Genomic DNA, 11,912 nt, shown 5'->3' on the forward strand with positions numbered 1-11,912 from the left:
TTTTCTTCCGGTATTCAAAATTATTCTGTTAGAGACTTACTTAAGAAATAAATTTTCAAAATTATTCTTATATTAAGTTGATTTTTCAAAAATTTAACTTTTGAACCAACACCCAATTTTTATTCTGATTTTCATTACAAACCAAACATGTACAGAAAAATATGGCCACTCCAATTCTTATTCCAATCTATTCCAATTCTAATTTTGGTTAAGAACCTAGCGTACCCTTAGCTTCTTATATTTCTATTTTATATTTTCTAGACACCAATTGACCTAGTATTATATATTTTTAATTTTATTTTAGATCATTTATATTTTCTTATTTTTAGATCTTTTTGTTTGCATTTATTCCAGCAAATAGATATATAATGTATGTGGCTTTTGTATTTCATATAATTTGATGATTTAAATTCTAAATATCTATCTCGACCATTTGCTATTATATGGGTGCATAAAATTGACTTCTAAATTTTTAGCCATTCTATTGTTACAATGGCTAGCTATTTTTTTATATTTTCACTGTTTATAGTAATAAAATAGTATTTTTAAAATATTATATAAATTGAGGGTGACTTTGCACAATAATAAGGTTACTCCATTTGTGATCTAGGTGTCATAAGTCTCAAACATGCATGAAAACAACTTCTTTACACATGAGGATAAGGTTGTATATATATATTTGATCCTTGACTATACGATGAGGCTTCATGCACTGTACTGATCTTTTTTTTAACTAGGTATAAAACATTATTTTTATTTTACACCTTGAATGCTGTCTTTCATTCGATACCAAATACAACACTTGACATCATTTTATATTACAAATATTACCAATTAGTTTATATCAAAAATATCAATTCATTCCCATTCTTATGGAAATGATTGTTCCTCTTATTTAAGAGTGGAATAACAATTCATCCATTTAAGGGAATGGAGATTTTAGAGGAAAAGTGATTCCATTGGTATACAAATTAGATAGTAGAATGGGGTCAGAGCTAGAATTCTTATCCCATTCTAGTCTTTATACTGGTCCAAATGTTGTGTAAGAGACACATGCATAAGGCTTAGCCAATGAAGTCTAGAAATTCTAACACCACGTACATGAACTATTAATTTGGTTATATCTTTGAAAAGATCCATATTTCTCTACCAAAGCACCAAGGCGGCCAACCATTTTTCAATGTCATCATCAACTTCCAGCAAAATGACGATTATTTAATGAAAGTTTTAAAAGTCAGAAGATCATAACAGTACCTTTAGAAGACAATAAGTCCTAAAAAATCATTGGCAATCAAAGAACTCAATGACAAGTTTCATGCAACAGAAGCATATGGAGCAAGGAACAAATCATTTTAGATCAGCCCAATTAGAAATGTCCATATACCCAGCCCATATATTAGTCTAATCAAGAATTCAAAGTCTAGTCAAATAGTATTTATCAGATAGGTAATTGCTGGTCGTCTAAAATTAAATAATTTTTTTGTTACATAAATGTAACAATTGTTGTAATACGACCACTTTTGAAAGCTTCAGCTTTTGCTTCCTCAACAATTGATAATGGGATGTTGGACTATGGTACCCAATACAATAATTTCTTCGTATCATCTTATTGCTAAAGCCTATCATATTTGAAATGGCATCAACACTACATTTAACCCAACCAAAAGGAGATGCCTTCTAAATATCATTTGAGCTGAGAATGATAGATGAGCATGCTCTTGAAGTCAATCCATAGGAAATAGAGGCTTTTGATTTTGAATTTGAGTAATAACCCTATTCATGGCTTAAAGTGTGGACAGGTTGACATTCTTAAAAACCTTCAATTTTCTAGTCTTGCAAGTATGCCATTAAGTAGTAGCAGTACATATGAAGAACCATATACGGATCATATAGTAGTATGTAGTTTCCCTCATATGCATTACACATGCCCAGCACTAATGTTAAATAAAAAATGCCCAAATTTTCTAGCTTCATCTATTCTAATCTTGCTATTCCAATTTGTAGTCTTTGTTTCTTTCTTCAAAATTTACTTATTTTTACAAATTTATCTAATATTAACTATTATTTTTTAGAAATCTTGATTTTTTTTAAAATTTTCTAATCAACTCTTTTTTGTATTGTGTATAAAAGCATGATCACAATTCTGTTTTGAAGCTCATAAATTCTATTGTCCTACAAAAAATCTCCTTTGATGAGGACTCTCTCCCCCTCATGGATTGGATCAACATCAATATGTTTTACACTTTATTTTCATAATTTTGGATACCTCATAGTTAATGTTTTAGATTTCTTTTTGCCTTAATTCAGAGAAGTAAGAGAAATGTTGCTTTGGTATTCTACTATTTATATCCTCTAATCATCTGTGCAATTATTTTCAAAAAATTATAATTTTTACTAGTTCCAACATGTGTAGATTTGAATCATAATAAAATCCGACCATGGAGGAATTATTGGTGACTATATTAGTAAAATCACAACCATATGAAAAATTATATTCCACACTATTCATGTAAAATAAAAAAGAAGAAAATATTGGTAAATCATGTTAATAATTATCCATCAAATACATATTTGAATGAGAACGTATCATGTGCAACGAGATCACAAATATCAACAGAATTAGGCATGCACGTACATCAACTACGCCACATGTTAGCATATACAAAAGTTTAGTTACAATAGCCTTTCGAATAAAGGGTGCTAAGAGGCTTAGTTGGTAAAGTTATTTGTCTTTGATACTAACATTTTTGGGTTTAAATCTAATCATCATTTAGTTTTGGCCAGGATTTCTTCCATCCTAGTTCGTAGGAAAAATATCCAATACTTTATAGCCCCTCCACCAATGTACAAACCAACAAAATTTGCATATAAAAAGATTAATTTCATTATATACAAGGAGTTGTTGGGTGGCCAGCTATTTGATTCCACTTTACTTAATGTGCTCGCCCCTTCTTTTAATTCTTTGAGAGAATCCCTTTCTTCTAGTTTACTCTTTTTGAGTTTGAAAAATGGTAACTAAACAAGATACCTTTCTAACTGAATAGCACAAGCTTTTTCATAGGTCTATGTTGAATATGGATTGTTCACATTCATTTAAATTTCAGCATGCCATATAATGGAAACATGTGCCACATTACTCCTGCATAAGTATAAAAAAAGGAAAGTGGATCGTGTACTTATAACCATCCATCAAAAACTACTATATGTTGGGCATATCACAAGTGGTGCAATCATAGCAATCCATAAATTCAATTGCATGCATCACATGTGGGAAAGGGTAGTTAAGTATTGAACCATAGGCTGTCACAAATCTCAAAATATTATATTGCATCTAGTTCTGAAGCTAGCAACCTAAAAGCATTCCTTTTAGAATTACACTGAACCGGTCTGTGTCCTCCTACATGCTATGGTATTGATTTTGTTTAGAGGCTTAATTAGTTTGTCAAAGATTGGGATGCGTGCTCCATAGACTCCATGGTCCCAAAACTTTCCTGCTGAACTGAGAGACTTGGTCTTCAAGTACTGTTCTTCTGGGTACAATTAAATTAAAGGCATACCTCTCATTCACATCTCATCTCCACCAACTCGTGGTATATATCATGCTTGGACACAGAACAATATGCTGAAGGAGTGAAGGAGAGTCCACGCTAAATTATTTTGTGCATATCTATGGGCCAGTATGGGTTGGGAGTTGTTACTGCGTAGATCATAAGACTACCAAAAAAAAAAACCATGTAGATGGCTCGCCATATCAGTACTAACATGAAGAATCTACATTTACTACCACAAGTAGATAGATGAATGAGTTACGTCAATGGATTAATGTAGCTTTTCTCATTCGGGGAATGTGGAGGGAAAAGCTAGCTGATCGATTAATGATCTAAGTTAAATAGTAAACAGTGGATAGGTGAACATGTACAATCCCATGAGAAAAGGAAGATTAAGAAATTATATTACAGCTCGCCAAATGCAGTCATAGACGAAAAAGATAAGCAAATCATTAAACTATTAAAAATATTAGTTTTCCACAAATGCTTCAATAACTAAATGATCAAATAAAGAGTTTTTATGACAAACTATATCAGATAATATATAACATAATTTTCTGAGGGAAAAAAATGGAACATAACTTAGTATATTCCCATCACCAAACTCTCCACTGAAGTTCCAAATTAATAGTAATTGTCACAACCTAAATCCACTCCAAGTTTGGATGGAAAAGATGGAGGGTAGGTGTCAAGTGGACAGCTTATTGTACAAAGCACATCAAACAACAAAATGAATTCTAATACAAATGAGGATTTGCAACGAGTCATTGACTGGCAAATGAGAACTTATAAAACCAGCCCCAAAGTAGTTGGAGAAAGGCTTGATGTTTATAGTTATGGTTACCAGGCTTGTTATTGTTCTCTCTGTTGATGTAATACTCACTGCGAAAAGTTTCCTTCCAAGTAGTTCCGTCTCTTCCCTGAATTCAAGAACCTTGAGCACATAGAGTTACAACATCTCAAACCTTAAAATTGTTTGTTTTTTGCTCTTCACCTGAGCACCATGATGCGTAATCCCATGATCTTCAGTCTTCTCAGGAATTTTTCTTTTTTTCAATAGGCAAGATGAATTTGTGTGATCCTACCATTTTATTGTTCCAATAAACAAGAAGACGAAAAACAAGGAAAGAAACTTTTACACCAACTAAAAACAAAAGCAAAAACGAACGGGAGAAAATAAAAACAAGGATGGAGCGCATGTAGGTGGAGCCTGTCAACCCTCCTACACTGACATGATGGATTTCTCAAAAAAGAAAAAAGAAAGAAAGAAAGAGAGGAACGGGAGAAATCCTTCTTTAGTCTCTTAGCTAGAAAAAAAAAAAAAAAAGTCATAGTCGAGGATCTCCAACCCTTCTTTTTTTTTTTTTTTTTTTTTTTTTGCGCTTATATGTTAATTAGAAGGCCATCCAATCAACAGCTTTATCTACGTAGAAAGTCATTCTTAATAAATCGTTTCAAGTTACACCCACTATTAAAAATGCATCAAAATTGATAGAGTGGAAATTGACTCCATGTAAATGGGTGAAGTCGAGTGCTGACGGATCAAGAGATGGACAACGGGAGGATGATGGGAGACAAAATGGTCCATGATGGAGTATCCAGTCGAGCTTCAGTAAATGATGCAAATCATAAATTCGACCACATTTAGGATTTTTAGAGCATTTTATTTTACAAGTTGACTAGTTTTAAGGGCATGTATACAGTAATTCATGTCTTTGAGGCATGTGATTGCTCATTTCGAAGTTCACCCAGTTCTACAATTGTTTTTTTGTGCCAGTCCTGCCATTTAATTTCAAATTTGAGTTTAAATTTGCAGAATATGAGCTTAAAGTGAAATGTCAATCAGTTTTTAAGAAAGGTTTTTACAGTTGTGCGGGTTAAAATTTAAAACTTATATTCAATAATTTTGATTCCAAGGTGTCTCATGAGTTATTTTAGTTGCTCTATGCATAGAGGAAAGTATGTACATGCAAACAAATGAATCATGTATTCTTTGACTTACGAGCAAAATTTATTTTTCATGCAATATGAAATCCAATGATGATCCCTTTTTCTTTGCATTTTAGAAACAAGAATAGATCGTTCATATATATTTCTTGTTTTGGTGCATGATGCATTAGCATCTGGGCTGACTTTGTTATGTTTGTGTTCACCAGAGGGGAAAGGGAGAAGGGAGGGGGGGAGTTGTGCGCTTTAGGAAAACTTGTAGCTGTGACAGAGTCACTACTAAATGTAGAGATCAAAAACCACAGAATGCCAATGTAAAGGAGCTCCTTAGACAATGACATATATATGAAGCTTCAAACTTTTGTTTTTTGAAAAAAAAAACAATGAATAATTGGGCAAAGTATTTCTTTATATATGCTCCAATAAGCACATATAGATGGTGACATGGTTTCTATCTAAGAGAGTACGTATTATTCTCCCTCGATTCAAGAGGAGCAAAGTAATTTTGCCTTAATCAAGTTAAGCCAGCGAAGATGAACAGAAAAGCATCTCAAATATAATAATTAAGGCACTTGCCCAATTGGGCATCACATACTCCTTGCAGGTGCTTTTGGGATTAGTACCTCTTGGAAGACACGATTCTTTAAAATTCAAAGTGCATGCCTCTTTTTTCAAGAAACAATATTTTTATAAATTTATACTGCCCCTTGAGGTGAGCAGGAATTACATGGATTTCATAACCCCAGTATAGTAGTTTTCCATCATGATCCCATCGAACATAAATAATACAGCAATCTCGGGAAAAAGAATTACAATCACAGGTGAAGAAAGCTTGAAAGACTGAAACGAAACTTTCTTTTAAAAAGAAAAACTCAGATGATGATGAAAACTTGAAATAAACTTTTCCAGAAAAGGGATTATAAGCATTGCAAGCATGCCATAAAACAACAATATACGGTACATTCGCAGTAAAGCGCTGACATGTTGGAGACTTCATGGACATGCATGCATAAAGAGATAAAAGAGAGGACCTTCACAAACTATTTATCCTAGTGATATAGGTGCTTTCCTTGCATATATAAAGTAAAAAATTACCCTAAACTATATATAGTCGCGTAAGTCCATCGTGTCCAAGTATATTATTCTAAAATCTAAAATATATTTTATCAAAAAAAAAAAAAATGTTTTGGTGCTATCCTTACAGCACTAACAACAAAAATAAGCAATGGGCTTGCTCTTAGAAATTAATGGCAAGCCGCGCCTAAAGATGCTTCCAGTTAAATCTGCACAGAACTCTCTCTCTCTCTCTCTCTCTCTAGAATTGGTGACTGTAACTCCTGAAGGTGGTCCTGTTTTCTTTCTTATCATTGTTGGAAGAGGGAGTGTCAAATCCCCAACGCTTGTTGGAGAGGAGAGCTTAAAAGAAAGATCAAAAGGATAAGACCGCACATGTGGTTAGGGTTACTCAATGCAACCCATCAGCTCAACATGTGACAGCTCTAATATGGAACAGAACAACCGACAGCTCCACAATGGTATTATACCCATTTGGCCTTTTTCCATGCTCTCTTGTTCCCATTCAGCTTTCACACCCTGGAAGAGGTGAGCCCACTACACCAACACACAATTCGAATAAAGAAGGCACCCTCTGTGCCAAGAACTACTCTCCCCACCACCCTCAATGCTATTTTAATGGCTATTAAAACACTCATACCTGGTAGGTATGAGTATTAACAGATGAGAAGTATAAACAAGAGACTTGCTCATGCGTCTTACTTTTAAAAACAACTATAGAAGCCCATTCTAGGAGCACGAAATCATTGATCAGATGACCGTATGAGTTAAAATTTTAAGTTGACTCACTATTGGACTCAATGGGTCTTGTGGTCTCCATTGGCTCTAGGAACTTCAGGTTCCTTCTATTCTGAGTGTTGACGATTCTCCATCTCTCTATCTACTGTGGAACTGATCAGTGACCTCTCTCTCACTCATAAAAGCGTCTGGATGCATTGCAAGAATATTTTGGTTGGTTAAAAATTCAGGAACATAATACTCCCAACCATGGAAATGGGAATGGAGAAACAAGGAAAACTGATCATATGATGAGAATATGATAATTGTGTGACAGCACCGAATTTGTTGAACCAAAGACTCACCACCATAGTCCAAAAAAAAAAAAAAAACAACAACAAAATTAAAAAATAAATTAAAAAAAAAAAAAAAAAAAAACTCGGCACTCACTCTCACTCTTCTCCTCCCTCACTGAAACCCTAGCAGCTGAGAGTCTCACTCACACACAAAAAAAAAAAAGAATGGCTTGCATGGTGTATTGCGAGCATGTTTTATACTTCAGAAATATAAGATTCAAAGATGATAGAAAAATGATAGGATTAAAGAAGAAGAAGAAGAAAAGAGAGAGATGGAGAGCAACATCATCGCATGCATGGGCGCGAGACGAACCGAACCTACGAGTCGCTCGTGCTCATCGTATCGTGCCGGTCACCCCCGCCGTGAGCTTGCTGGGACCCGGCCGGCGCCATCGGCTCGGAAGAATTGGGCGGCCGGTAGGCGTTGAGGGCCGCCAGGATCCCCATGTGGCCCTCGGGGGGGCCTCCGGCGCCGGCGGAACCGAGGCCTAGCTGCTGGCTCGGCAGTAGAGCCATGGGTGTAGGGAAATTCATGAAATGTAGCCCACTAGACATGGATCCTCGGAACATGGCGGCGCTGCCCACCTGTGGGAACGTCCATAGCGACTCACCACTCGCTATACTTTGGCTGTTAGGGTTTGTCACCATCCACAAGGTTCCCGGCATCTGGCCGTGGCTCGCCTGCTGGCTGTAGCCCGCCATCTGGTGCTGCACCGGCTGCTGCTGCTGCTGCTGCTGCTGCTGTTGCAAGTGGTGATGATGGAGCTCCTGCTCCCACCGGCGCTTCCGAATGCTGCTGCCAATGTCGGCGTCCGACGACGTGTCGGCGGCGATGCAACTGCCGGAGTTGAAATTGAGGAGCAAGGATGAGGAGGATGATGAGGGGCCCTCCGAGAGGAAGCTGGAGCCGCCGATCCTGAGGGGAGGGGCGGCGAGGGCCGCGGCGGAGCTGAAGTAGTTGGCGGCGCGGAGGTGGGAGGGGGCGGAGACGCTGGAGCCGGAGCTGCGGAGGGAGATGTTGAGGGAGGTGAAGTTGGCAGGTATGGTGCCGGTGCCGGTGGCGGCGATCACGGCGGGCTCGGCCTGCTGGAGGAGCCACTCGATGGTCTCGCCGTCGGACTTGTGGCCCAGCTCGCGGGTGAGCTGGAAGACGCGCGCAGCACAGAGGGCCGGCATGCGGATGCGGCGACCCCGGCCGTCGACCTTCGTGTGGCGGTCCTTGGTGGAGCTCCGCTTGGGGGGTGGCTTTCGTGAGGGGTCGATGGCGAGCTCGTGGTCGCCACCACCACCGCTGCCCCCGGCAGCAGTGGAGGGGCCGGAGGAGATGGCAAGGGAGGGGTAGCCGGAGCTGGAGCAGGAGTCCTCTTCCTTCTTCTCAAGGAGCTGGAGGGGGAAGTTGGGCCTTCGGGATCCTCCGGCGGCGTCGCCTTCCATGTTGGCTCAAACCATGATCATGGTTTCTTACTTGATGGGTTGCGAAGGGGAGGATGGCAAATTAATCTTTGAGATAGCTATAGGATCAGATAAGATTAAAGGTTCTTAAGGAGCCTGCAGGGGACCCAATTCAAGTACTTACGTGGTAGAGAGAGAAGGGTAGGAGCTGGCCAGAAGGGGCAATCAAACTTGTTGGTGGAGTTTGGAGGATGACATACCTAAAATTCAAATTTTGATGGGTTTGCGGAGATGGAAAGAGAGAGACAGAGAGATGCTGATACTATTTTATGGAGTTTGGGTAGGACAATCTAATTCCATTTTTTTGGTTTGTGTGGATGTGATCAGGAGGGTGCGCGGAGAGATCAAACTATATATTGTATGGGGGAAATAGATCAAACAAGTACAGAATTAAAGAAGGATCTGTTAATAGAAACAAGTAGAGATCCAAGCAAGTGATCTGTGTAGAGAGGGGAAAATAGATCACTGGGTGGGTTGGGGGGGGGGCGAGGGGGCGGGGATAGAGAGAGAGAGAGAGAGCGATCAACAACTATGGAGCCTGTAGGACACCCAAGTTCAAGTTTTTGACATGCGTAGAGAAAGAAGGATGATTACTTGACAGTCGATGGAGAGAGAGAGAGAGAGAGAGAGAGAACTATTTAGGGAGATTGTAGGACACCTAATTCAAATTTAAGCCAGTACACATAGCGTCAGGAATAGATAGAGAGAGGAGAGTTGATAGCTCCGTTCTCTATATGCTTCTAAAGAGAGAAGGAGAGGAAGCTTGAGAGGATAAGGGAGAAGGAAAACTTTAAGCAACAAATACAATGAGTGGAAATTATATGGTGGCATGGAAAGCAATGGTTTTTGGGGAAATGTTCGCTTTACTACGCTTTATTTTTTATTTTTATTTTTTTGCTCCTTCCCTCCTCTTTTCTCTCAGGTCTCTCTTTTTCCTCTTTATTTTTATTTTTATTTTTTTTTTTTTTTTGCAATCCTTTTACTGTGGCGGGGCAGTCACTTGGCTCAGACTCCACGTGCGGTGCTCTTTATCATTCAATCCATAAAGACAGTAGTGGCCGAGGTGGGTCCCTTTTCCAAGTCAAAAAACGAGAGACCCCAAGGAAAAGATAATTTGGTGGGTCCCCCCTCCATATCAGTAATCATTCCGCTGCCTTCTCCCCGTTAGCCTTTTGCCTTTGCCTTTGTTTTTCTTAACCATGGTTGGGGATCCCGGGATGGGATCCTTCCAAACTCCCCTTGGCTAGGGTTATGGTTCCCTAAGCCTCTTTTGGCTAAGGCTCAAGTGCGTGGGGTCAATAAGAAACTCCATATGAACGGGAAGGCATAATCTCAATTGTAAATGCCTGTAATTGCATTTGAAATGATGTTACATGGACTCTAATTGCTCAAAAAGATACTACATGGACCCTAGGGTCACATTGTCATTAAAAGATCTACGAACTTGAATTTTATTGGTTAGCATCCTATATATAAGAACTATGTTTGACAAATTAAGTTGCCAAGACCTTGAGCCATGAGGCCACTTCAAAACCATCAAACTTTTTGATGTGTTAAATCTTTGCTTTTCCCCCTATCCTTGTGTTCCTTTTAGTGCTCTCTTTTTGGATTTGATCGTCATCTTGATGGTTATGTGCTACAGCCATTGGCTTGGATCTAATAGGCCCTGTTCCACCATTGGAGAAAGATGGGAGAATACATGGAAGGTCTGTCCACCTTTTGTTTTTGATGACGCTTGCTGTCTTCTAATTAACGATTTGTGATTCACTTTCCATAAGAAGGCATTCTATCTATAGCCCCTTCAACCGTACGAATTAGAACATGTCACCGTAAATATGTTTCTATTTTTTTGTGCCAAATTGGAGATCGATGAGCAATTTCATGTTACGGCAACATTAATGTTGGGCATCAAACAGGACTATTGTGGCGGTAAATGAAAATCAATAGCATGTCTCCTACCCCATCCAATAATCTTTGCCCAAATTTTGCATCCATTACTTGATCGACATGTGTCAAAGGTGGTTACATTATGCTTTACAAAAACAAGTTGAGGTTGGTAGGACCCTAAACATGATGCTTGTTCAATGAGACATGCTCCTCTCTTTTTGGTAAGTCAGATAAATTAAATAATATGAATATGGATATATTAGTGAAAATGAGAAAATGAAATATTCAAAAATTGATGAGAAAGATATGCTGAAGAATCTTAAAGTGTAGTCCCAATGTGATCAGCTACGTAGCTTGCCATCTAGTTTACAGCATCATTTGTATCATCCGCCAATAGTCATATAAGTGGAAGGAGTCTGACATCAATAAGAGATGGATTCGAAAGCCAACTAATGACTACCAAAGAATCTTTCTCTAAATAAATTTGAGAAGCACTAATCTCTGCATAGCATAAATCAATCCTTCTCATACAATACATAATTCCGCAATTGATATAGTATTGTCAAATACCATACTAAATATAAAAAGTACTCAACCTTTGTGTAACATAAATCCATTCTTCTCATGCAGTACATAATCTTAAATAAACATGCCCTTTTATTTAAGGACCTTATGCAAAACAATAGGGCTCCCCTATGCTATCATTATAATTTACTTAAGGGTGTTAAGTAAGGGTGTTTGCAACTTTTGTAGCAATAGAATCAAAACCAAAAGAGAGAAAATGGAAGAAGGCAGTCTGAAGGGGCTAATTGGTTGGGCAATAACAATGTTCAAATGCTGAGTCCGTCACTAATAATTATTTTTTTTGTTTTCCTCCTTTAAGTGTCTAATTGCTAATTAAGAGACTTGGTCGACTAGAGATAATTACAAA

The 11,912-nt window shown here is 38.1% G+C and overlaps 1 protein-coding gene across 1 annotated transcript; it reads right to left on the reverse strand.

The window, feature by feature from the left end:
• Positions 1–7,707: 7,707 nt before the first annotated feature.
• LOC105056560 (transcription factor TCP15) lies at positions 7,708–9,863 on the reverse strand. The gene has a single exon (XM_010938783.4). The coding sequence runs from the start codon at positions 9,074–9,076 to the stop codon at positions 7,961–7,963; it is 1,116 nt and encodes a 371-aa protein (XP_010937085.1). The 5' UTR covers positions 9,077–9,863; the 3' UTR covers positions 7,708–7,960.
• Positions 9,864–11,912: the final 2,049 nt, after the last annotated feature.

This window comes from Elaeis guineensis, chromosome 13 (genome assembly GCF_000442705.2).
Source record: "Elaeis guineensis isolate ETL-2024a chromosome 13, EG11, whole genome shotgun sequence".
Lineage (NCBI taxonomy): Eukaryota > Viridiplantae > Streptophyta > Magnoliopsida > Arecales > Arecaceae > Elaeis > Elaeis guineensis.